Source organism: Xyrauchen texanus, chromosome 11, assembly GCF_025860055.1.
Source record: "Xyrauchen texanus isolate HMW12.3.18 chromosome 11, RBS_HiC_50CHRs, whole genome shotgun sequence".
Classification (NCBI taxonomy): Eukaryota; Metazoa; Chordata; class Actinopteri; order Cypriniformes; family Catostomidae; genus Xyrauchen; species Xyrauchen texanus.
This window is the reverse complement of record NC_068286.1, coordinates 13,236,282-13,263,975: the sequence shown is the minus strand read 5'-3', so window position 1 is coordinate 13,263,975 and position 27,694 is coordinate 13,236,282. Positions and strand designations below refer to the sequence as shown.

Here is a 27,694-nt window from a genome sequence, read left to right as displayed (position 1 = left end):
AGTCATCGAGAACACAGAATTTAAGCATCGTCTTAACGTGCTTGAGCCCCATTATATAGTGCTTACAAGAAGCATTTCAGCAATTCTGTAGAGCTCATTCTATATAATCTAGAGCATGCTGTATTTGTCCAGCAAGGGACACTGTCAGTGCTAACAGATCCACCATCTCCTCTGATAATGTGGATATTCAGATTTTCCTTAAAAAAAAAACAAACAAACAAAAAAAAAAAACAATACAATTAGAAAATTGAGTGATAAGAACAAGCAGTGAAGAACTGACAGGCAAAATAAATCTGCACTGATAATGTCTAAATGTTGTTACAATTATTATAAAAAGCTAATTTCTATATTTTTAGTTTTATACAATGTGCATATTATGGGCTGTTAAGTTTTGTATGGTAATTTAATTGAATACATAGTGCAGTCATGTACAAATGAGCAAGAATTGTTGAAAGATTTAAAGAAAGATTGGTTGTTTTCCCTGCTGTACCTAAACCGTACTGAACCGTGACCCCAAAAAACAGGAACGTACCAAAGCAGGAATTTTGTGTACCGTTGCAGCCCTAGTATCTAGCAATTTTTTCATTAATTTGCATAAAACAAACCACAAAGTGTGAGTCAGTTTCTTTACATTATTTGACTGCAATTTTATAAAAAAAAAGCACTGAATTTGGGGGGCCTGTGTAGTTCAGCGAGGTAAAGATGCTGACTACCACCCCTGGTGTCGCGAGATCGAATCCAGGGTGTGCTGAGTGGCCAAATTGGCCCGGTTGCTAGGTAGGGTACAGTCCCATGAGGCACCCTCCTCGTGGTCGCTATAATGTGGTTCTCGCTCTTGGTGAGGCACGTGGAGAGTTGTGTGCTGATGTCACGAAGAATAACGTGAAGCCTCTACACATGCTATGTCTCCGCGGTAACACGCTAAACAAGCCATGTGATAAGATGTGCAGATTAATGGTCTCAGATGCGGAGGCAACTGCTATTCATCTTCTGCCACCCAGAATGAGGTGAGTCACTCTGCCACGACAAGGACATTGGGAATTGGGCATGCCAAATTGGGGAGAAAAGGGGTGAAAAAAAAAGAATTGGGAATAATTTAGCAAAATCATCGCTTTCCATAATTTTTTATGTCGATACGCCCCTTCCAATGTCGTATTTCAGGTATCATCTACAATTTGGATCTTCCCACTGGTAAAAACATATAAATTACGATATTCCGACTCTACTTGAAGGCCACAAAAGAAAAGGTCAAGACAAAGTTTGGTGCATTCAATTTAGACTGAAAGATGTCTGATTACAGTCATTTTGAAACAGTTTTATTTTGATCTGAATGCTAGCTAGTGGTTCCTGGTTCAAAACCTGCAGGTTTTAAGCACTGTTATGAAACCAGTTTTTCAAGACATGCAGTTAAGTTCCAGATTGTGCACTGGTACCCTGTCGGTTGAAAAGGGGTATTTTATCACCAAGCAGATCAAGTCTCGACCAGTTGACCAACCTTTACGTCAGTATTTTTTCCATAATTTACTTGTTCATTGTGAGTCACACAATCAGACTCCTACAGTGATTTCTGTGTCTGGATAAAGTCACTTTGTAGTAGCAAAACATCTTTATAAAAAAAAAAAGAAAAGATAAATAAATAAGTAAATAAATAATAATTATAATAATGTTCAAATTCTACGCATTTATATAGTGCTCATTCTCAAACCTCCAACCATAACAATACTTCTGGCCAAATATTTAAAACCTTTGTGTGCCACGTCTTGTCCAACAATAACAAAAATATTTTTGTGTATTTTATTTTTTAATTTTTTTATGGTTCAATTCCATCTATGTACCAAAAAACTAAACAAAAAAAAAAAAACACTCAAGCCAGCTTAACCAAGCTGACCAAGCTAATTTGTACATTTGTAGAGGTGCATTTAGATGGAAAAACTACTTCAAAAAGGTGAGTTGTTTCTCTCTCTATCTCTCGCTTTTATATTGCATTTGCTACACATTAGCACCTCAAATAGCAGCCTTTTTTGTTTCCTCATCAGCAAGGCTCTGCCAGATAGTGCCTCGGAACACTGTGCACAAATCTCTGCATTACTTGCGATGCTTGTATGTTTTGGCCCTCTGCCTTGTCTGTCAGAGTCTAAATTGCCATCTCCTGAAAGCTGGCACTAGATGGTGAAAGGTGGAGGGGTGGGGGAAAACGGATGAAAAATGAATGAGTAGAGGATGAGAACCAGAGGAGGGAACAGGTGGTATCTCTGGCCTCACCATCTTTTCTCGTCTGTCTACCTTTATCTTATTAAAGGGAAAGTTCGATCAAAAATGAAAATAATATACACTCGTGTTTTACCAAACCTGTATTTATGTATTTATTTACATGGAACACAAAATGAGAATGTTAACCTTGATCAACATTTACTTAAATTTTTTTCTTCACAGAACAAAGATAGTCGCACAGGTTTGGAACAACAGAGGGTCAGTAAATTACAATTGCAACTGTTAGTGAAATATCCCTTTAACTCCCTTCTTCCAAGAGCTTCCTGCTCTCTTCTCTCCATCTGTCACCATCTCTACCAAGTGAACATGAGACCAGGACGGAGGCGGAGAGGTTTGATCTTATTAGAATGAGTGGGGGTGTTAATGTCGTTTGCATTACAGTGTGTCATTTTAATGACCTTAAGGTCTCCAGATGCTCCAGAGTTGAATAGAGTAGAGGTGTGTGTATGATCTTTGTTCTCACCGGTCTCTGAGAGGAGTTTGATTGACTCAAGAACACGCTCAGTGTAGACTCCAGGTTCATAGTTCTCCATCTCAGCATTAATAATGTGTACCACACGAGCAGCTCGGCCCCGGATCGCCCCTGCTGTCCTGTCCAGCGTGTCCACGTCCCCCTCCTGCAGGGCGATCACACACTTATTCACATCCTCCAGAATGTGGTTTTCTGTCAAGAGAGAAAAAAAAGATAGAGAAGAAATTAGATAAAACAAGCTTTAGAGGCCCTTAAAGTATTATTGTTTTCAACATGTACAGACCTCTGTGTTGTGCAAAGGCAAATCACAGTAACTACAAACATTGTGTAACTAAATCAAGTTTCATAAACTATGATTTGTCTTGTGACATACAGGTTTGGCTCAAGTATGCTCTGACTGCCAGAAAGGAGAGTTAAAATACAAAATGTATGTCAAAACCAAGGGAATATACAATCAACAACAACAACAAAACCTCAAATTCTGCCTTCCTACACTTCCTCCTAAAAAGAGATTTATTTACTTCTTACCTAGTTCTTGTATAGACATGGGCAATTGAGTCTGATAGTCTTATAACTGATCAGTTGTATTGGCAGCATCACAGTGGCTTAGCCCCACCCAAATTAGACCCAGGCCCACACAGAATATTACAGATTATTCTTTGACTTCAAATATATGTTTATAAAATAGTTATAAAATGCAAATTCTGATTTCTGAAAGTGTGAAAGAACTGTTTGAATGTGCCACCTTCCTGTTATTAAGGATTGTTTAAAAAAAAAAAAAATCATTATTATTATTATTTCTATCTATCTATCTATCTATCTATCTATCTATCTATCTATCTATCTATCTGTCTGTCTGTCTGTCTGTCTGTCTGTCTGTCTGTCTGTCTGTCTGTATTGTATACAATCTATTTTTGGTATTTTGCCTCGTTTTAATTAGAGAATAGAGAGACTGAATCAAGAGGTGTTACAATCAAGGCTTGAATCAGAATCACTATAATTGATTCAGAATGCTTGTGCTAACCATCTATGCTCCGATAAAAACTACTTTCAAGACCACAGACCAACAGCTTTCATTAAGAATCCATGTTTGGACCTCATTAAATCCATGCTGGCTTGTAATTCCAGAACCTTGGCATGGTTCTTAATAAGTGTCATTTGTATCCTTCCTTTAAGTAGCTTTGAAAAAAAAATGCTTTGTTTATCCTCCCATTGCTGTTTGGCAACAGGTCAAAGGAATACTGCCTAAAATCAAATCTATTTAGATTCTTATAATAGAGCTGAAAAACAAGAAATGGACCTATATTAAAGTTTTTTTAAATTGTAAATACTGTCTCATATAATAATATATAGTTAATTTTCAAGAGGTTAAAGAATAACTTTGACTACCGAGTGCCTGGTACATGTTGTAGTATAGCACGTCTACATGATTTTAAGAGATATTTTCAGCCACACATTAATTTCCCTTTCTGTGTAAAAGTATTGATGGTTTCACTACCTTTGCAAAACACTCTGTTTACATCTTTCCTGTGAAATAAATGACATATAATTGATTTTGACTCAGCAGAAGAATAACACTTATATTGGAAAATAAGCTAATTTTACAAGCATGTGTTTTGTTCTTGGGCTTGCAGGAGGGGGGGGGGGGGGGATTACCAATATTGCCTGCAGCTTCATATCATATAACCTGAAATGAAAAAAGAAAAAGAAAATGGACCATAAAAACCTAGATCTCATTCTTTATTTTGAGTGCATTTAGTATAGACTTATTATAAATCCTGCTTTAAAATCCCTGACTTCATTGCTAATCAATATACTACCATTTAAAAGTTTAGAATCCCCATTATATTTTATTTTTTTAAAAGAAAATGCTATAAGAATTATAGTAAATACATGTATAATGTTACAAATGTCTATTTCTATTTATATAAAAGCTGTATTTTTCAACATTTCTATTCATCCACAAATTGTCCATTTGCAGCAATGATACATCTAGCACACAGTTAAATATATTTAGATCAATCTTCATCCCGTGCTTTCTGTATAGTAGGATTATCCATGAACGAAGCCATCAAATGAACACAACACCACATTCCACTGATCAGAGAGATCCCCACCGAGCCATAAGAAAGTCATAAAAACAAATCTATGGTGCCTATATTGCTGAAGGAGAACATCTCTCCCATGCCTGCTTAATCTCAAACTAGGGTTTGTAATGACAGAGCTGACCAATAAAGAAGATCCTTCTTTGTTCCACAAACTTAAACCCTCTGTAAGACCAAATGGTCAAGTAACACCTTGTGACTTTATTGCATAAATCCACGGCCATATCAGGAAACGGAGACTCGTGAAGACAGTCCCAAGGCCCGAAATCAACATGGTCTTAAAACAGTAACATCTGTTTCTTCCCAAGGACACCTCCACTACCCATCTGCACATTCCAAAGACATTCTCTCTTATCTCAGCAGAGACTGCATGGATTCCAATCTAATGGTTTTCATAGACGATGGTCTCAATATTGCTGCCAATAAGCTGTATTAATCACCAGTAGTTGCCTTAGATATATATTATGTATCATGTATGTTTTATACAACCTGTGATTACTTTTGTAACTGACAAATTAATGATTATAGCCTGATGTGCCTCTTAAAATATGTGTAGTGATTTGTAATCACTTATAACTGAAAAATGTATGATTATAATCTTTAATCTGTATGGTGGTGGCGTAGTGGGCTAATGCACACAACTGTTAATCAGAAGGTCATTGGTTCGATCCCCACAGCCACCACCATTGTGTCCTTGAGCAAGGCACTTAACTCCAGGTTGCTCCGGGGGGATTGTCCCTGTAATAAGTGCACTGTAAGTCGCTTTGGATAAAAGCGTCTGCCAAATGCATAAATGTAAATGTAAAATGTAATCTTGTATGATTTATCTCATTCTACTAAGAATGGTAATTTTTCAACTTGATTATATACCCTGACAATCAGGTTTCTCATAACGTGTAATGTATTATCCATGCTAACACCTGTCTGTAATTCCAGTGAGCATGGGGAGAGTGGCATATAAACGGCCATGCCACTGCCAGATGGGAGAGAGAGAATGACATGGAGTGACCAGTGACTGGCATGTCTTATTGAGTGTTTTATGTTATTGTGAAGCTGAAGACTCAGTTTATATTGACAAAGTTTGTGTTACACTGATATGATTGAACTGAGAAAAGCACAGAGAAGAGTGCACGCAGAGTGTTGAAGGCAGAGAAATAAAGAGCCTTACTTGACTGCATCACTGCTCTCCGTCTCCTCCCTTCCATCTCCAAACTTGAACTTGTTACATCGATTTAGACTCAAAGAAGGCTAAATGGTTCTTAAGGCATTATCAAGTTAATTATAGCTGTGATGATAATTTATTTCACATTCTGTCACTTTACTCACCAACCTGTTTTATGTGTTAGATTAATTTATGTTTATAATAGCAATAAAGTTTGTCTGTATTTAAAGATAATTTGACTGGTATATTGTGATAAATAATCTCATCCCTGTTTTTAAAAGATTTCACTTCAAAGCTGTACATAATTATGTGTAATGTTATTTTCGATAAGCCATGAGAATAATATTAACACAATATGTTAAATAATCATAATTCCCTTATTAAAGCTTTTTTCTTATTTCTTACAATAAAAATTGTGAGCAGATACAACGAGATGTTGTATTATGATTTTAATGGTGGAGAATTTTATTCTGACAAATAATATAGTTATTTGTCATTTATCTAATTTATAATGGTTGTCGAACACGTCTAATTCCATTATAAATGTCCTTACGTAATAATGTAGAATAAGGACAGTTTAATTTAATTCCTAGCTCACACATGCTATTTCCTACAAATAATGGTGGGGGTATGCGGGCACTTTAATCTGTACCGTGTACATCTACATCAACTGAAATTTGCTACAGTATCATTTCCCAAAGATATAACTGGTTTGTAGGACCCTTTAGAGACCTTTAGATTAGACTCTACTAACAGCAGCTCAACACCTAAAACTTAGACTTATCTATCCACTATACTCATTTCTAATCATTTACCATCCAATCTTTATATTAGTTTGGCTGTTCTTCCATATATTAATTGCCAGTGTCAGATGTGACTTTTTAAACCATGTCTTCTCTTCACTGTTTCAGATGAAGCGGGTGTCTGTGATGTACTGGTCATTGAAGCTGTCAGTTAAGGTCCTGTGAGTTGTCTGTTTATCAAACTAGAATCTCTGATGTACTTTTTTGTTGTTGTGCTTCTGGGCTGTCCACTTTTCTCTCTGTCCTGGTCAGATCCAGTTTGCTTTTTTCTTTGTCTTGGTATCTTAACAGTAGACTTGTGATTTTTGTAGAAAAAAAAACAAACAAAAACAAAAAGGATTGTTTTTGGACAGTTTTCAAACCAAAATTTGACTTGGAAGTGCAAAGAGACTTGTTGGAAATGCAAGTGTACTCAATATTTAAGCAACTGAAAAAAGACACTGTATTGCAATGTTCAAACATCATGAAATCCTTTCAACTGTTCTTACAAAAAGAAAAGTGTATTGAGGACCAAATTAGCACATTAGACTGATTTCTTATAGATTAGGTGAGTACTTTCATAGTAGACTGGAGTAATACCTGCTAAAAATGGGGCTTTGCAATCTTTAATTTTAAAAGAAAAATATAAAACAGCTACTGTATTTCAAACAGTAATAATCATATACAACATTTCAATGTTTTTGGCAGTATTTTTGCAAAATTGAATGCATCCTTAGTAAACATAAGCATCGATCAAGAACACAAGCCTTAGTGATGCCAAACTTTTGAACGGTAGAGTATATAATGTTGATTCTAGTTTTTGTGCAAGATCCTGCCTATCTTCTCAATTCTGCAGGTACAACAAAAGAAAGAGAAGTTGATGGAGAGGAGAGTGAGTTTCAGAACTCTTAGGAGGTGAGATTGAGTACATGTTTGTCTTTATTGGGGAGATATTGACATGCTTCATTTGAAAAGAAAATAATTTTAGGAATGAAAGAATTCAATTCATGACAGTCAATTAAAAACAGTTAACACAATGAACTTACTGTGAAAGAACACCTTTACATACCATATAATGTGCTCACTGCAATGAATATATAGAAAAATACAATAATGAAAAGTGAGCTTAATGATGCTGTAAGATATAAAAGCTCTATTTGATGATGTAATGAGCACTTCTACAAAAACAGTCACCTTCATCAGAGTGAGGAATTTGAGTACCGAGTTGTATTTTTGAGATTTAGAGAAAAAAAAAAAAGAAAATAAATCTTGCTTTATTTTTCATTGATTATCCAATAGAGGACATACCAGGACATCCCCATGGGATGTTTCTTCAGATTTAGCTCACTTTTGGGAACAATTTAATCTAGCCAAGTAAATCTACATTTATGGCACAGAAAATGCAATAATCTTTTTTACCATAGCAAAATATTAGCCATATATAAAGGACCATAATTATTTGACTATTTATGTTCCTTTCCAACGTTCTCCATCGAGTAGGATAGACATTGCCATTCAAGATAATGGGGTCTTGATGGTGAAGGCAGCTGACATTTTAGAGTGTCCATTATGAAGAAAATTATAAAGAGAGGAAAAACAAGCAGGGCCATGTTCTACTGCTGCACTTGGAGAGGAGGGTCTCATTGTTCTGAATTCAAAAGGAGGCTGATAGACATTCACATATATATATATATATATATATATATATATATATATATATATATATATATATATATATATATATATATATATATATTTAAGTAATCAGCACTTCTAAAAGCTTTTAAAGCTGTTTAAAATATAATAGTAGACCTACATAAATTGTGCAGTAAGTAGACTCTATGGTTGTCTTAAAAGAACAAAACTGGCTGTAGTGTACTGGATTTCTGAACATGGATCCCTGGCTAGACTACACAAATATACAACTATAAAGTTAGACTATCATCATTTGTTTGCAGGTCTAACATCATTAGTTTGCAGATGTATCTTTGTAGAGGGGGTAGAGCTTAATATAGTATCTGACACTATTTGCACCAGGGTGCAATTAGTATCTACCATTATTTTCAACAGGGTTGGGGTGCAAATAATATCTGCCACTATTTGCACCCTGCTGCAAATAGTATCTGCCACATTTTCAAGTGTGCTTGAGTATCCAAATACATTATGGGGCCACAGTAGTTTAAAACTTATTTTTCAATTTTTTTTGTATAATCAGACTCATATTAAAATCATAAACTGTCCTACTGCAAAGTAGATTATCAGGTTTTTAAATTACCTGAAACAGACAGGAAGTCATCGACGGAAGTGATGTCATCTACAGCCTCAGTCAGGATGCGCACTTGCTTCTCCCATTGGTCCTTGAAGACGTCCATGTTGTCCTGGGCAACCTTGCTTTGAGGGCGGGCTGCCAAGGTAAGGGCAGCATTGATTACCTGTGAGGAGCAGAACAATAGGATTTGCACCTTGCGTCATGCCTAAATAATTTTCTGAAAGTCAAAAACTACAGGAAAGTAAAAGTCACACAACTGAAAAATGTTATAGGCACAAGAGTGAAGCCAAGTGTAGTTGATTCTCATTACCTTCAGTTACTGTACTGTATGTCCAAGGCAAGCAAGCAATTAATGTAGATTATATGGTTAAATGTGTTATTTGCATCAAAACTACAGTTGTACCCACAGAATGGGGCGTTTTTGTCTTGAGTCTCATACTAATTCACAAAATCATCAAGACCAAAACGTTGTTGCAGACAAATATGTCTGCGCCAAATGCTCTCAGACGTCTTTTAAATTATTGTTAGTTTTTACATTATTGTAAGTGCTATAGCTGTACATGCAGTGGCTCGCTACATCAAGAGGTCAACAGTTCTTGAATCATTATACCTCACTTCATCCTTCACTCTCTTTGTTCTATTAGCCAGTTTAGTTTCCTCTGAAACTGCTCCAACCTCACAACTTAGATGCAATTTATTCACCCCCCACCCCCCTTTCATGCTTTGCAAACAATTCTTTAATTGTAAGTATCTGTGAATGAAATTAGGTTTAACTTAATTATCCTTCAACCATAACACTATTTAAAGCCAATATGTAATCACAATTAAACCTATTTGCTTCTTAATATGCATTCCTGGCCTTATGGTGAATGATTCAGTGCATGTTATTCCAAATAAAGAAATGTTTTTTCTTTGTAATCTCTTGGCAAAATTTAGTAACTTGTTCCAACACTAAAATGTCTTTCTTTTCTGTTGACCTTGTATTTTTTGTATAGTCCCTCCCCTCCAAACAGCTATTATGTAGAGAAGTTTTTCCCTCATTAAGTGTCCTGTATCACTCGCAACAACATTACATTACAGAAGTAAAATGGGTTGGGGGTGCTGTTTTATTTTGCCTTTAAACAGGTACTAAAGAAAATAAAAAAATCTTATATGAGTCATACAGTATTAATGCTGTTTGCTGTCAACTGAAATCTGAAGCCCTACACTCAGGCCGGAGGCATTTACTAACTGTTTATGCATTGAGCATGAATTCGTTTTTGCCACCAACCATATAAATCTGTTCTGAACCATTTTAAGAGGCACTAGAATGCTAAACACAGAAAGTGGATGGATGGCAAAGGGCTGGGGCTTTTACCTGAGGACACAGGCTATCGATCTGTGTAGCAGCCATGCGCACTAACTTTACACCCTCCTCGTTGTTGGAGATGGAACAGGCAAGGTTGGCCACCTACGAGAGACAGAGAGAGATTAGTGAGTCACTGGGTCATTTGCACAGGGAGGTTAAAGTATAGAGTGACCTTGCTTGAACAACCCACCAGTTCTGCTTGCCAAACTTGTGTAAATCATGCAGGTTAGACTAGCATTTGGACACGGGCAAATAAAGCTCCTGAACAAAGTGCACACACACACATGCAGAGGCATACACAAATACACAGTCCTTTTGGCTGTTCATGTTTGCAGCTATCAGTGCTGTGTGCAATGGATAAGGATTTAATGCCTGACTTCATAAGGCAATGTCTGAGCAAAATATGTACAGAGGGTTAGCGCTCATTCAAGTGTTAGATTGGTATTTGTCATTTCCCAGCGTGAAGAACATGATTTGTGGGCCCCTTGCACCCCCAAAGTACCGCTTTGGTCTCTCGTCTTACTATTTTAAGAATAGCTAATATCACGCACACTGTAATTTCAAATGTACTTGGAAATCTCTTTGATGTATTAGAGGCTGCTGCTTCGTGTTCTAAGGTGATTGAGGGACACAAATTTGTTCACATACAATTCAGAAACTCCCACTGCAAAAAAAAAAATATCCCCAAAAATGCCAGCTGGCACATAAAGAGGGGTCCTAACTGGAGATGGCTAGTTTTACTCATAATGTAAACAATGACACTTTTTCCATATCGAAGCACTAGGTGGAATAGCAAGGGTCTTCATAGTTCATTAAAAGTTCATCTTGCAATCTTTTTTGAGCATCCCACCATGAAATTTTTGTTGCTGTTTTTGAACACAATAATTAATATTTTGTGAAAATTCCATATAAAACACATAACCATGTGAACCTGAAACCAGCAAAATTACACAGTTTCCTTAAAGGTATAGTTCAACCAAAAAATTTAATTATGTCATCATTTTCTCACCCTCATGCCATTCCAGATGTGTATGACTTTCATTCTTCTGCAGAACACAAATTATTATTTTAGGAAAATTTCTCAGCTCTGTAGGTCCGTACAATGCAAGTGAATGTGTTTAAAAATTTGAATGGTCCAAAAAGCACATAAAGGTATCATAAAAGTAATCCAAAAGATTCCAATGATCTAATTCATATCTTCGAAAGTGATATGATAGGTGTGGAGCGGAGGGGGGCGGGGCCGGGTCGGAATATCGCGCGCCCGGTCCCCAATCGGCCTGATGAGGCGCGCGAGGGATAAAGGCGGCCGGTGAAGATGGTTCGAGAGAGAGAGAATTACGGGCTTGTCCGTCATGTGTGTGTTTATGTTTGTGTGTTTTGGTTTTGAGTTTCATTAAATATTATTTATATTGACAAGCCGGTTCTCGCCTCCTCCTTGCCCATCCTTAACTGTGTTACATTGGTGCCGAAACCCGGGAAGAAGGAGGGATGCCCGTTGCAGAGTCCTCGACACTGCCGTCCATATTGGGAAGCGTCGCTGCCATCTGCTGGGTGACTGAGTAGCCCGACCGCCCGGATGCGGGAACGGCCGCCGTCCACGGGGCAAGTTGGGACTGGATACCCCGACCTCCTGGAGCGATGGAGCCACTTCCAGGGGCGGAGGAGTGCCCTGCCGTCCCCCAGAAATGCGGAGGGGTCGAGTGAAGACCGCCGTCCGCGAGGGGAGGAGGGAAGTAACTCCCCGATCACCTGGAGCGGTTGGGCCGCTGCCAGGGGCGGAGGAATGTCCCGAGGTGCCGCCAGAAAAGCAGAGGGGCGTTCTGTCCACTGGGGGTCGGAGATTTGACTCCGGTTCGCCCGGAGAGGAGCGGCTGTCGTCCGCCAGAGAGTGTGGAGGAGTGTTCGAGGACCACGTGACGGTACATCAGAGAACCGGTGAGTGAGCTTCTCTCTCTCCTCTCTCTCTCGCTGATCCACCGTGTTGGCCTTTTCCCTCGCCTATTTAGTTTTTTTTGTTGTTGTTGTCTTCCCCTCTTGTCTCCTCCCAGGGCGAGGAAGGCGGGGATGACCATACGGGATGCAAGATACACCCCGCGCCAGGGATAGGGGGAGATGTACGTCATGCCAGTGGCACCCCGGCCTGAAATAACGCCGGGAGCAGTGTGGAGCGGAGGGGGGCGGGGCCGGAATATCGCGCGCCCGGTCCCCAATCGGCCTGATGAGGCGCGCGAGGGATAAAGGCGGCTGGTGACGATGGTTCGAGAGAAAGAGAATTACAGGGCATGTCCGTCGTGTGTGTGTTTGCTTATGCTTTTGGTTTAAGTTTTCGTTAAAATTATGATTTATGTTGACAAGCCGGTTCTCGCCTCCTCCTTGCCCATCCTTTAACTGTGTTACAATAGATTTAGGTGATAAACAGATCAATATTTCAGTCTTTTTTTAATTTTTTGTTTGTATTAATCCTCAATAAATGCTTTCTTGACATTATGCTGTGGATCATAGAACAAGTATCTTTTGACGCTAAGATTGTACAAATGGAGGTGAAGTTGTGAATGCACCCCCCCCCCCCCCATATGGACTTTGATTCTGTCCAAGCTTTCATTAATTCTTCAATTGAAAAATATCGTGAGAAACTACAAGAAATTAAACTGAAGAAGTATAAACGAGATACTGAGGACTATATTCGTAATGAAGTGTAACCCTGGGAGAAGGCACCTGATGCAGTCTCTTCTAACATTAGAGACATGGGGCCTTTTGACGTTAATAATCCAGGGTTGGTTTTGCCCTCTAGTGATGTACCACGCTTCCGTAATACCGGACGACATGTAGGATCCCGTAATTATAGGAGATGGGATGACAATTCTAACGATAGTGACTTTACTTTGGTCAGTGACTCTTGTGCTCTTACATCTAATACTTTTTTAGGACGAAGAACTCCAAAAAGACCCCAGGAAAGAAGAATTGTCAAAGAGGGTTTAGGGCATCAAAAAAGCCAACGATGGCAATGGACAAGGAGCTTCTCAAGGAGATGGTAATCAACATTTCTTCCAAAGTACTGTCTGATGATCAAATAAGAGTTCTGTCTAAATGATTATCATTTGTTCTTACATGTGGTGTAAATGATTTTGGCCTGAAAGTATATTTGTTTAAATGTTTCAGGAAATTTTAATTACAAAATGTTTTCCTAATGTCATGTTTAGATGTGTTTTTGTCCATGTTTTGATTCCATGTCTTTTATTTTGAAAAGTTTAGTTCCTGATTCCCTAGTCATGTGATGTCCTGTTTTCCCTCCATGTTCATGTGTCTTGTTTTCACTGGTTTATTGTCTTATCAGTCCAGTTTGTCATTGGTTTAGTTTAATTGTCTTGTTATCTTGTTTAGTGTTCTGTTTGATCATTGGTTTATGTTCCCCCATGTCATGTATTTAAGCCCTCATGTTTACCATTGTCTATTGTCTAGTATTAATTGTGTATGTGAATGTAAATTTGTTGTTTTGTTTAGCCAAGCTATGTTCATGGTTTGTTTTATAGTCAAGTTAAATCAAGTCTAGTTTATTTTTTGGTTTTGGTTTCTGGATTTCACTTTTCTTAATAAACTGCACTTGGGTTCCCACATCATTGTCAAAACATTTGAACCTTCATGTTTTAAATTTCCTTAAAATGTATCGACTGTGAGAAATCTTTAATTGAACTGTCGAATGACCCCGATATAGTTTTTAAACCTGCGGATAAGGGAGGGCCATTGGGGTTTAAGACATGGAAAAATACAGACAAGAGATTCTCTCACAATTAAATACCAGGTTTTACAAAAAACTTCCGAATGACCCTACCAATACTTATCAATCTGAAGTATTTTCATTTGTGAATAATTCTAAAACCCAAGGATGGATATCTTTTGACCGAGTTTGATTTCTTATATTGCCAGCATCCTATCAGGCCTGTTTTTTATATTCTACCAGAGATTCAGAAAATAATTGATCCTCCAGGTCATCCAATTGTGGCTCAAACTAATGCTCTTCTATCTCCATTATCTAAATATATATATTTTTTTATTAAATCTTTTGTTCATTGACTTCTAGCATATATTAAAGATTCAACAGATTTTATTAATAAAATATCAGATGTACAAGGTTTATCCGAAACATCTTTGTTGCTTACTTTAGACATAACTAGTTTATATAAAAATATCTCTCACAATGGGGGACTTCATGCACTAAATCATTATCTTTCTGGCCAAGGAGACATGATTCCACCTTCAGAATTTCTAATAGCTAATGGCTTCAAATGTTTTGAAATATAATTATTTTAGTTTTGATGATGATTTTTATTCACAACTGAGTAGGACCGCAATGAGATCGATTTTTGCCACGAATTATGTCTAATATTGTTTTTTAATTATTGTTATGTTTTTAACAGCAATGTTAATCCTTTCCTTTCATGCATCTTAAAATGGTATAAATACATCGATGATGTATTTTGTATTTTTGAGGGGGATCTTAACAAAGTTCATGATTTGGTAAAACTTCTAAATGATTTTGTGGGGAATTTGTAGTGAGCACGGTATGTGTCCATTTTCTTGACATGTGGGTTCAGAAAAACTAAGGGAGTCTCATTTCTACTTTATTTACAAAAGATAGTGATCGAAATACTCTTCTGCTTGCTTCCAGTTTTCACCCTACTCCTATAAAAAAGGGTCTTCTTAAAAGTCAATTTTATAGATTGAGGAGGACATGTCACTCTGATTTGGGTTTTATTGAAAAGTCTCAGATAATGACAAATAATTTTCTTCAATGGAGTTATCCACCTTATTGGATCGAAGAAGTATTTAGGTCAGCTTTTCGTAAAACACACTTTGATTTATTGAAAAAAAATCAAAAGAAAGCTAAATTATTTCCATTTGTTTTTACAATGGCATATTCACATACGTCTTATCATATAAGATAAATTAAAAAAAAAAAACATTGGCATTTGCTAACATCTGATCCAGAGCTAAATGCTTAATTCCAGCATCCTCCTCTTATTGTGTTTAAATGGGCTAAAAACTTTATCCATTTACATTTACATTTATTCATTTGGCAAACGCTTTTATCCAAAGCGACTTACAAAAGAGGAAGAACATCAGCGAATCATCTTAGGGAGACAGTGGTACAAAAAGTGCCATATTACAAAGTTTCACTATCATCAGAATAGTATACAAAACAGATTTAAGTGCAACAAGAAATGTAAATAATTTTTTTTTTTTTAGTGACCTGTTAAGTGCTTTTGGAAAAGATGTGTTTTTAGCCGTTTTTTGAAGATAGAGAGTGAGTTAGCCTCCCGGATTGAGTTGGGAAGGTCATTCCACCACCGTGGTATGATGAAACTGAAAGTCCGGGAAAGTGTTTTGGTATGACAAGGCGACGTTCCTTAACCGACCGCAGGCTTCTGGTGGGAACGTAGCTCTGCATAAATGTTTTTAGGTATGCTGGAGCAGACCCATTGACTGTTTTATATGTCAGCATCAGGGCCTTGAATTTAATACGTGCATGAACCGGCAGCCAGTGGAGAGAGACAAAGAGTGGTGTAACATGTGCTCTCTTAGGTTCATTAAAGACCAGACATGCTGCTGCATTCTGGATCATTTGGAGAGGTCTAATAGCACATGCAGGAAGGCCTGCAATGAGAGCATTACAGTAGTCCAGTCTTGTTATGACAAGGGACTGAACAAGCAGTTGTGTGGCATGTACAGAGAGGAAGGGTCTTATCTTCCTGATATTGTAGAGTGTAAATCTATATGATCTTGCAGTTTTTGAAATGTGGTCTGTGAAATTTAGCTCATCATCAATGGTTACCCCTAGATTTCTGACAGTTTTGGAAGGTGAAACTGTAGTTGGACCCAGCTGCACGGTGATGTTGTGATTTAGTCCATGCCCAATTCCGCAGTAAGGTTTCCGCACCTACTCAGACACTGCTTAGTCTGATCCCAAATGGGAACTATCGATGTGGTAATTGTGCACTGTGTAACAATACTTTTTCATCATCTGGGAACTGGAAAAAGGTATTCAATAAACTCTGTTATCACTTGTTTCTTTACCCATGTTGTGTATTTGATTTGTTGCCCTTGTGGTCTTGGATACATGGGAATACTTTCACATCAGTTAAATCAACGAATTGATCATAAGAGTTCGATCAGGAGAAAAGATCTAAATTATCCTGTTACAGCTCATTTTGTCAAGTTTAATCATGATTTGCGTTTTTTGTGGCATCGAGAGTGTTAAGATGCTACAAAGAGGAGGTAACACTGAACTGATTTTACACAGAATTGCGATTTTTTGGACCTACACACTTCAAATCATATCTCCGATGCGACTTAATGATGAAGCCTTGTTTAATGTAATACTGTAGATATACTGTATGTTTAGGTTTTTTTCCATGTATATGTAGGTGTGTATATGTGTATATGTATATATGGGTAAGTATGTATATGCGTATATTTATATATATATATATATATATGTATATGGAACATTAATGAAAGAAATGTATCTGTATGTAATGTTGAGGGTTACAGGTGTAATTTATTATTTGGATTTGAGCTGCTGTATATGTGATGTTTTTATCTGTTCTGTATTTATAGGTGTTTTCTAGATGTTCTCTTTTTTATAGATTGTCATTGGTTGTGATGTCATGGTCATCGGATGTGTTGATTGGTCATGACATATTTAAAATTCTGTGCTGTTGAACTCGAGTGACCGAAACGTTGCTTAATAAAATGTGCTAAATTTTTGCAAGTCGGGATAGTGTGCGGGATACGTTTCATTGACTTTTTTGTTTTGTTATAAATTCTTCTCCCTGCCCAGTAGGGGGCGGTATGCATTAAGAATGTGAATCACAAGAAGAAGAAAGTAATAGTGATTTGTTTCTCACACATACCAAACGTTTGGTTACGTATGTAACCTCCGTTCCCCGAGGGAGGGAACGACACGTTGTGTCAGAGAAGTGACACTAGGGGTCTCTCTTGAGCGCCGATATCCACCTCTGATCTATGAAAAAAGGCCAATGAGAGTTGGCAGCCGGTATTTGCATGTCCCGCCCCGGACATACGGGTATTTAAGCAGCGCAAATACGGGAGTTCATTCAGGATTTTTCTGAGGAGCCGGAAATGGTCCGGCCACAACAGTGGCTCAGTTCAGCGACATGGCGGAGGAAAGACACAACGTGTCGTTCCCTCCCTCGGGGAACGGAGGTTACATACGTAACCAAACGTTCCCCTTCTGTCGCTCTCTCCACGTTGTGTTGGAGAAGCGACACTAGGGGACCCATTCCAATCTTGCCATGCGCTGAACCGTGTACGTGAACCGCCGATAATGAGGCGGGCAGGGATTTCATCCAGTGCCGCGCATCGTCTGTACCTGGCTGCACGTACCCTTCCCCAATGCCCCATAAGAACATCCGAATCCTTCTAGTTACCCTGGAAGGGGAACAAGGCGATGTTTGCCAACATGGGAACAGGCCAGCCTGGCTGGGCCTCTTTTCTCTCTATGTTTCTCGCATAGAGCAATCACGGCCGGGGCCCTTACACGCATATAGGGAAGGGGGTCTTACCCAGACCCTGCGGAGACCACACCTGCCCTTTTTCTTGGGGAGGAAAAGTGGTAGACATGTCACACGGCCGTCTTAGGGCTCGTGTGGAAAGTATGGTGCGGTGGTAGATCCAGCCTCGAAAGGGGGGAGTTGCTACAGCACGGCGACCGGGGCAGCTGTAACTGCCTAAGGGAGACATGGGGGTCTGCTCGTAAGGGGGCAGAACTGTGGAATTACACACAGGGGGAGTCCGAGCAGGAGGCCTTACCTACAGAGCACCTATACCAGTACAGGGTAGCCATCAGGGTACCCGCAGTGGCTTGGGTCGGCGAGTTCCTCCACTGAACCGCGGACCCGGAGGGCTGGGGAGGAATCGACCAGGGTCCTGACTCGGAGTGGGGCACCCTGGGAAGAAGGCGCACTACTTTACCTTGACGTCAGGAAAAGGGCGCTGGGCGCAAGAGATCCACCCGGCCGGCCGGTCTACGTGTTACCGAGTTCTACGGGCTCGGACCTGACAAAACACGAGACGCAACCGACTCGACGCGGAGGTTGTAAAACCTCGCGAAGGTGTTGGGTGTTGCCCAACCCGCGGCTCTACAGATGTCTGCTAGGGAGGTGCCCTGGGCCAGTGCCCACGAGGACGCAACACCCCTTGTTGAGTGAGCTCGGACCCGCAAGGGTAGGGGCATGGCCTGGGTGTGATAAGCCAGTGTGATGGCGTCGACAACCCAGTGGGCGAGCCTCTGTTTGGAGACGGCATCCCTTTCTGCCGTCCCCCAAAGCAGACAAAGAGCTGCTCAGAGCGTCTGGTGCTCTGTGTGTGGTCCAGGTACATGCGCAGGGCGCGCACTGGACATAGCAACGAAAGGGCTGGGTCTGCCTCCTCCCAGGGCAGCGCTTGCAGGTTCACTACCTGATCTCGGAAGGGTGTGGTAGGAACCTTGGGCACATAGCCCGGTCGCGGTCTTAGGATCACAGACGTATCCGCCGGACCGAACTCCAGGAAAGTGTCGCTGACAGAGAATGCTTGCAGGTCCCCGACCCTCTTGATAGAGGCGAGCGCGATCAGCAGGGCCGTCTTAAGAGAGAGGGCCCTGAGTCCAATTGATTCAAGTGGCTCGAAGGGAGGTCTCTGGAGTCCTGCCAAGACTACCGAGAGATCCCATGAGGGAACAGGCCTGGCCGGGAGGGATTCAACCTCCGGGAGCCTCTTAGGAACCTGAGGATCAAGTCGTGCTTACCCAAAGACTTGCCGTCTACAGGATCGTGGTGGGCGGCAATGGCGGCAACATACACCTTGAGGTCTGAGGCGGCTGAGGTGCCGGAGCACCTGGTCTCTGTACTCGTAGCGGGGCAAGGGCCGCCTCTGCGACCTTCGCGAAGACGCGAGGGGACAGAGACAGGCCGAAGGGGAGGACTTTGTACTGAAACGCCTGGCCGTCGAACGCGAACCGTAAGACGGGTCGGTGTCGTGGCAGAATTGAGACGTGGAAGTATGCGTCCTTCAGGTCTACCGCTGCGAACCAATTTAGATGCTGAACACCAGCCAGAATATTTCTCTGCGTGAGCATTTTGAACGGGAGTTCTAACAAGGCCCGATTGAAAACTCGCAGGTCCAAAAGCCGCCGCCTTTCTTGGGTACAATGAAGTAAGGGCTGTAGAAACCCTTCCTCATTTCGGTTGGAGGGACGGGCTCTACCGCGCCCTTGGCTAAGAGGGTCGTGATTTCCGTGCGCAGGGAACTGGCATGCTCGCCGTGTACTGCGGAAAAGCGGACGCCCCTGAAGGGGGGCGGGAGCCGGGCAAACTGAATTGCGTAACCGAGTCGAATGGTCCGGTGCAGCCAGCGTGATGCGTTGGGAAGCTAAAGCCACGCTTCCCTGCTCTGCGCTAGGGGCACCAAAGGGACGAGTATTTTGGACGTACCCGGCGGGGCCTCGCAGCGGGGCGGAACAGGTAGTGCAGCGTCGGGTGGCTTCATTGCGGCCTGAGGCTGAGGTGCTGAGAATAGTCTCAAAGCACTTACCTTGCTCCGCGCACCCGGCAGGGGGCAGGTTCGTGACTGAGGAGGAGGTCTGATGCTGGCGTCCTCTGGACTCGTCTGAACCGGCCGGGGGACAGTCGTGGGCAGGCGGAAGGCGGGATTGCCGCGTCCGGTGTACCGGGACTGTCGTAAGCTGAAAGCAGATTGCCGTTAGAACGGCATTTGCGGGCCAGGTGACCCAGAGGCAAAGGAAATAGCTCTTTTATTGAGAATGTGGGTACCATAGCCCCCGTCAGGGGGTGTGGCAAATGAAAAAACAAAGTATTCTCCTCCCGGCCCTCCACCTGGGGACGGAGCAGTCTTACCACCTCCGGAGCTAACGTCTTCGGCTCTGGGTCGGCTGTCTCAGGAACGCTTGGGAGCCTTCCGGGTCCTAGAGGGGGTTCATGAGACAGGGGGCGTGCGCCGCCTGCGGGGTGCTCGATGCTGGGGCTGAGAGCTGGGCCCGGGTTGAGGTGGAGCAGGAGCTGGTTTATTCACAGGGGGACGCCCTCAGCAGGCAGACGGGGCAGGGCCCGTAGCGGCAGGTCTGCGGCGGGGCATGAAGTGAGAGATGGCCTCTGTCTGCTTCTTCACCGCAGAGAACTGTTGGGCGAAGTCCTCGACGGTGTCGCCGAAAAGGCCAATCTGAGAGACAGGTGCGTCCAGGAAGCGGTTCTTGACGGCCTCACGCATCTCGACCAGATTGAGCCAAAGATGGCGTTCCTGGACGACTAGGGTGGCCATCGCCTGTCCGAGTGCCTGCGCTGTGGCCTTCGTCGCTCTCAGGGCGAGGTCGGTCGCTGAGCGCAGTTCCTGCAGCACATCAGGATCAGGTCCACCCCCGTGCATGTTTCTGAGTGCTTTGGCCTGGTGGACTTGCAGGAGGGCCATCGCATGCAGGGCGGAGGCAGCGCGTCCAGCCGCACTGTAGGCCTTCGCGTTGAGCGAGGATGTTGTCCTACAGGGCTTGGATGGGAGTACGGGGTGGCCACGAAAGGAGGTAGGGCTACCGGGGCATAGATGGTACGCAACTGCCCTATCGACCTGGGGAATCGCCCGTATCCGTGGCGCTGTCCGCCGTCGAGGGTGGTGAGAGTGGAGCGGGTGGCACCTAGACGGGCGGAGAGAGGGGCTCTCCACGTAGACGTCAGCTCATCATGCACCTCCGGGAAAAACGGGACCGGGGGGATGCGAGGCCGTGACCGGCGCGCTGCCCCAGGAACCAGTCATCCAACCGTGAAGGCTGTGGGGAGGATGGAGGGTTCCAATCCAACCCCACGCTCACGGCGGCCCGGGAAAGCATGTCAGACATCTGAGCATCGGCCTCAGCCTGGGCCTGCTGGCCCGGGCGGCAGTCCAGGGAGTCCTCGGCATCAGACATCACACTCTCCGATGCAGCGGCGAGCTCATCTGCTTCGGGCTCGGGAGGATAGACAGCCGGGCCGTGAGGCGAGCCGCTATCGCTGCGAGCGTAGACGGGGACCAGCGAGCATGTCCGGGAACGGGAGGTTCGCGGGGGGGGGCTACCCGGCGAAACTGCACCCGCTGCCGCCCCCAAATCGCCCCCAGCGCCAACCCCATCATCCTCAATCCCGTGGGAAGAAGGAGCAATGCGGGGTGCAGCTGGGGTGGCTTGCTTTCTATTGAAAGCAAGCCGCGACCGCAACGTGGTCATGGTCATGTTCTCGCAGTGAGAACATGAGCCATCCACAAACGCCGCCTCGGTGTGATCGTGACCCAAACACACGAGACAGCGCCTGTGGCCGTCTGAAGCGGAGAGCACTCTACCGCATCCAGGAACAACACAGGGGCGGAAGGGCATCTTGAAAAAGACGCATCCTGAAAAGGACGTTCAACGCCGCTGTGTTTTGCTCTTTTAGTAAAATTACTCTTTTAATAGGAATTTACTCTTTTAATACACAGTGTGTGTGTGTGTCTGCGCTGTCGAAGCGCTCAGGGGCAACAATGCACGCCATGCAATGTGAAGGAGAAAGCCACTGTTGTGCGCCGTCAATATCCAACAGCATGCAGATCGTCAGAGGAAACAGGAACGTTTAAAGTGGTGTGTAACTCGCAGCAAACTGCAGACAGACCATCGGCTCCGAAGAAATTTTCGGAATGAACTCCCGTATTTGCGCCGCTTAAATACATGCAAATACTGGCTGCCAACTCTCATTGGCCTTTTTTCATAGATCAGAGGTGGATATCGGCGCTCAAGAGAGACCCCTAGTGTCGCTTCTCCGACACAACATGGAGAGAGCGACAGAAGGGGAACATATAGATTCTGAAGATATACGTAGATTTAACCACTGGAGTCTTATGGATTACGTTTATGCTGACTAATGTGATTTTTGAAGCTTCAACATTTTGGCACCCATTCACTTGCATTGTATGGACCAAAATAAATATTTTGAAATTCTTCTAAAAATCTTCACTTGTGTTCAGCACATGAACACACATCTGGGATGGAATAAGGGTGAGTAAATGATGAAAGAATTTTTATTTTTGGGTGAACTGTTCCTTTAAGACCAACTAGTCATTCAGACTAGTCGATTATCAAAATATGTTGTGTTGCATGTCGCTAAAATCATTAGGCCATTTTGCTTAAAACAGGAAAATTATTTAAGCAGCAGATGGTTCCTCTATGCAAAAATCCTCCTTGTCTAATTTACAACTAGCTGCAGCCTGCAGGTTACCCATCACGTATTGAGTCTGGAGTTGCTGAATCAGTCTGTACTTAGCGAGTACATGTGTGCACGCTCACTTCCATCAACTGAAAAGCATCTGCACACGGTGGGCTGCCCAGATTGGATGATAAAAGCCTGGCTCTGTACCTCCTCCTTTTCTGCCAAACACTCTTCCACTCTTCACGGGGTCTGACAGAAAATAGCAGAATATTGTGCAGAAAGTTTATAATTTGGTGACACGTCAGACCTCAATGAAAGCTGCTAATAGGAGTGTCAGTCCCTTTTGATAAAATTCCAGCGCAGGTGTTACAAGCATCTCATCCTTTGGTGGGCATAAATCAGATCACACGGCAGCCATGAGTGAGGATTTTGACAGTACTAAAGTGACATATGCCTACTGGCAAGCGCAATACAAGTGAAGCCATATCAGTGGGCTTCTCTTCTTTTTTTTAAAAGGTAAATCAAGGCAAATCTAATCTGTGTTAGAAGATTCTTGCTTACGGCCCTTTTCTACTGTTTACCCCTGACAGCTCTGAATGCTTTGATGGATCACTCTTGCGTTTAAGTGTGTGGATGCACGTGTTTGCGTGTGTGTGTGTTACTGTGCCAGTAAAAGAGTGGAAACTGAAGTGCTTGAGGCTTGCAGGTGATAGAGACAGAGGCATATGCGATGTGATTATGTGTAGAGTATCTGTGTGTATGTCAGACTTTACACCTGGAATTAAAGAGATAGTTCACACAAAAGTGAATGTTCTGTCATTTACTCACCCAAATGTAGTAGCAATTTTTCTCTTTATCATGCATTTTGTATATAGATAGTATCTGGATACACTCAAATGCATCTTCAGTGTGATCAAATAAAGAACCGACTTACACACTCAAAATGGAAAAAGCCACTTACTTTACTGAAACTTTTCTATAATTTGCAATATCTTAAAACCGCTGATGAATAATTCAAATATATTTTTATAGACAAATATATTTCGATTACGACAGACAAAAAATAAATATTATCTATTGCATTTCCATTCTTAACAAACATTCCCAATGTAATGGATACTAATTGAAATAAGAAGTGTAGAAAATGGGTGATTTGTTTTTTTTTTTTAAGAGCTACCAAAAAAAATTAAAGAAAACAGAAAAAGAAGTGTAGTCCAGAATTCATGGGATATTGTTCAATAAATCAGGTCACAAGACCACAAGATCACAGTACCTATTGTCTTTTTCACATTGCAAAAGCAGCATAAAAATAAAAAGGCCAAAACCAACACTGCAACCCAAACTCTGACCCTAACAACTAACCCAATGTTTTTGTCCAGCATGCGGATCACACCTTTTAACTGTGACCCGCATTGGAAGCACGAGCTGTGGTGTGATTTTTATGTCTGTATTACTGACTATAGTGCAAGCCAATAGCTTTCGAGTACAGGCTGTGAAGGAGCATATCCTTTGGTTTCACCCGCTGAACGAATACGCCCCTTCACTGAAGTTTGAGTAGGTCGTTTGAGTTTGAACGAGATAAGATGTCTCATTCATGAAGGAACTGAATATACTGGAACACTTGTTCGTGAACGAAATGCATGAATCAGTCATCATCAACGAGGATCTGCTGAACGACTAAACAAGAGGAGGCAACAGAGTGATACATAACTTATTTTGATGGCATCTGCACTTTATTGAAACTCATAATATTTTCTTAGGCTAGTATTGTACTTTTTTGTATAGCTTGATAAAAAGTCATGCTCAGCAGTTCACAGTTTGATAGATATAATTTGTTGTCATTTGTGGGGAAACACTTATGATGCTTAAACACTCTGCAATACTGAAGTCTCTTCATAGAATTGTTGAGATGCACATTTTTATAAATGAAAATAAGACTTTTTCTGATCATGAATAACTCTGCTTTTTCATCATTCAAAGCATATAAAGATGGTAATTTGGTGTCATACTGTATACTGGCACAAAGCATCATTTACTGAAATGGTCAGTAATGGTCAATGAACAAATCAATTAACTAATCTGAATTCATCTTTTTGGTGGACAAATTAAAAAGACATCAAAATCATCACCGCTACTGGATAAAGTTACCAATATTAAAATCATGTTCTGTGAATGGATTTTAATTGTAAAATGAATCAGTATAATAAAAGTGAAGAATAATCTTTGTGACAAAAATACCATAGGCTCACTTTGGCCCCCCTTGAAAAAAAATAGCAGAGTGACCTGGCCCCGGCAGCAAACCTTTTGGGGATCCTAAATCAAGACGAACAATTTACACACAGTTTATCAAATATTATTTGTAGCATAGACCTATAGATTTGTGTGGGTAATGAAAGCTCATCTGCATTTACACCTTATTCAATTGTGATAAAAAATTAGTCCCTGACCATCTTCAAATATCATTGCAGTGATCTGATCACAATCAGGCCACAATGCATCCTGGGTGCATTTTCACCTGGCTTTATATGTGGTCAACTGCTATTTGATTGTGATCCAATCACTGAAAACACATGTTAATTCCAGGGGAACAGAAAGAAGGTAGACTACTGGACCTGGGAAGGTAGGGGGCTGTGTTTGTTCAACAGGCTGGCAGCGGGACTCACAGCATTTGCAGGGAAATAATATCCTGTCATGTAGTTGGGTGAAGGCTGTTGCTTCCCTTCACCAACCCTTCATGCTCTGAACACACAGTCAAACCAGCAGCGCCTGGACCGCAGCCAGAACTGGCCGATGCTCCTGCACTCAATTCTCAGAACTGGATCTCAGCCAAGACACAGTGTCCAGCCAAAAATACTAATTGCAATTATCTAAAGAACTGCTCCTCCTTTGTGGCTCCTTTTATATTTTCTCAAAGAGAAGGCCACTGTTAGGTAGCCAAGGATGTCAAAATAATATTCATGAGTTTCATGCGGAGTAGAGAAATGTGTGTGCCCTTGCATGTTACATTTTGTTAGAGGCAAAGCAAGAGCATGGCCGTGTGGTGTCATATGACCGACCAACTGTCACGTATTTTGTTGTTAGACCTTTATGAAAGAACTATTGATTTCTGAGCATTTCATTTGGGCTTCTATAAAGAGAGTATCAGCACACATTCTCAAGGCTTACCTTTGAAGAGTTATTAAATAAATGAATCAAATAAAATGAACAAAGCTTTGTTCATTGAAAACATGAACCATACATTCTATATTGGACAACTATCATTGTACATGCAATAACTGAATTTAACAAACTAGGTAGAGGATACAAATGCAATTTTCTTTTTAAATATATAAGATTGATAATATATAAATATTTAAGATATAAGAAAATGTAATTCTTATATAATTATATTACTGAACGTGATACTAAACTCATTAAAAATAGAATGTACCTTTCTGCAGGACACCGTTTTAAAGATAGTTTTGTAAAAATCCAAATAACTTTACAGATATTTATTGTAAAAGGTTTAAACAATGTTTTCCATCATTGTTCAATGAAGCATAAACAATTAATGAACAAGCACCTGTGGAACAGTAATTAAGACACTAACAGCTTACAGATGGTAAGCAATTAAGGTCACAGTTATAAAAACATAGGACACTAAAGAGACCTTTCTACTGATTCTGAAAAACACCAAAATAAAGATGCCCAGGGTCCCTGCTCATCTGAACATGCCTTAGGCATGCTGCATGGAGGCATGAGGACTGCAGATGTGGTCAGGGAAATAAATTGCAATGTCCATACTGTGAGACGCCTAAGAGAGGGCTACAGGGAGACAGGAAGGACAGCTGATTGTCCTTGCAGTGGAAGACCACGTGTAACAATACCTGCACAGGATCAGTACATCAGAATATCACACCTGTGGGACAGGTACAGGATGGCAACAACAACTGCCCAACATTACAGGGCAGACATCCTCCTCCCTAATGTGGTACCCTTACTGCAGGCTCATCCTGACATGACCCTCCAGCATGACAATGCCACCATCCATACTGCACTTTCTGTGCATGATTTCCTGCAAGACAGGAATGTCAGTGTTCTGCCATCCAGCGAAGAGCCCGGAACTCAATCACATTTAGCACGTCTGGGACCTGTTGGCTCAGAGGGTGAGGGTAGGGCCATTTCCCCCTGAAATGTCCAAGAACTTGCAAGAGCCTTGGTGGAAGAGTTGGGTAACATCTCACAGCAAGGACGGGCAAATCTGGTGCAGTCCATGAGGAGTATATGCATTGCGGTACTTAATGCAGCTGGTGGCCATACCAGATAATGATGGTTACTTTTGATTTTGATGCCTCCTCTTTGTCTGAACATTGAAATTAGTGTTTCAGCCTTACTTGGTGGAATATTTTGACCACTCCTGAAAAGAAATAGGTGTAATTTATGTAATGTACTCCCATCTGGAAGAATACCACAGAAGTGTCTCTTGTCTGCAGACTGCACATCTCACAGACACTACAGCAGGATCTGAGAGAGAGGAGGAGTTTATGTCAGGACCGAGCCAGTTAAGAGTGGGGCACAAGGAGGTGTTAGCCTGCCTGCTCTCCTTTATTCCTCAATCACACCCCGGTCAGAGTGTAAATAAATCAGCCTGTCAACACGTATGAAGCAGAAAAGCCCACTGGGGGTGAACAAACACAGGTCGCTGAGTGTGACTATGTGAGAGCAAGCAACAAACCTCAACAGCACAGTACAGCACATGTTTGGGGCCTGATGACCCCTGATAGGTCTACAGGGAGAGCTGGGACAGTCAGGACAAGTGTAAAGGCTTTACATGGGGTTTGTTAAATACAAAGGGCTAGCCAGAGCTGCAGACATTTAATTATAGTGTTCATGCACAAAATGCACGTTTAAGTCTGACTTGCTTCAACCTATTTCTGTTCCTATCTCTTCTCCCCACCATTCTATGTCCTGTCAATTCTGTTCCTATCAATAAAAGTGGCCAAAAAATAAATAAAAAGCACTGAACTTACCACTAACAAAAATACAACCATGTTTTTTGTGCAATAGTATTCTTGGAAGTACCTTGTT

At 41.6% G+C, this 27,694-nt stretch overlaps 1 protein-coding gene across 1 annotated transcript in view; it reads right to left on the bottom strand.

Annotated features, from left to right (window-relative positions):
- The window catches only part of ctnna2 (catenin (cadherin-associated protein), alpha 2), a 717,220-nt gene that overhangs the window by 33,016 nt on the left and 656,510 nt on the right, over positions 1–27,694 (bottom strand). Inside the window, exons 10-12 of the mRNA XM_052137026.1 lie at positions 10,419–10,511; positions 9,068–9,224; positions 2,735–2,935 (exon numbers count right to left, since the gene is read on the bottom strand). Of these exons, the coding sequence (XP_051992986.1) occupies positions 2,735–2,935; positions 9,068–9,224; positions 10,419–10,511 (451 nt within the window). The remainder of the gene's footprint in view (positions 1–2,734; positions 2,936–9,067; positions 9,225–10,418; positions 10,512–27,694) is intronic.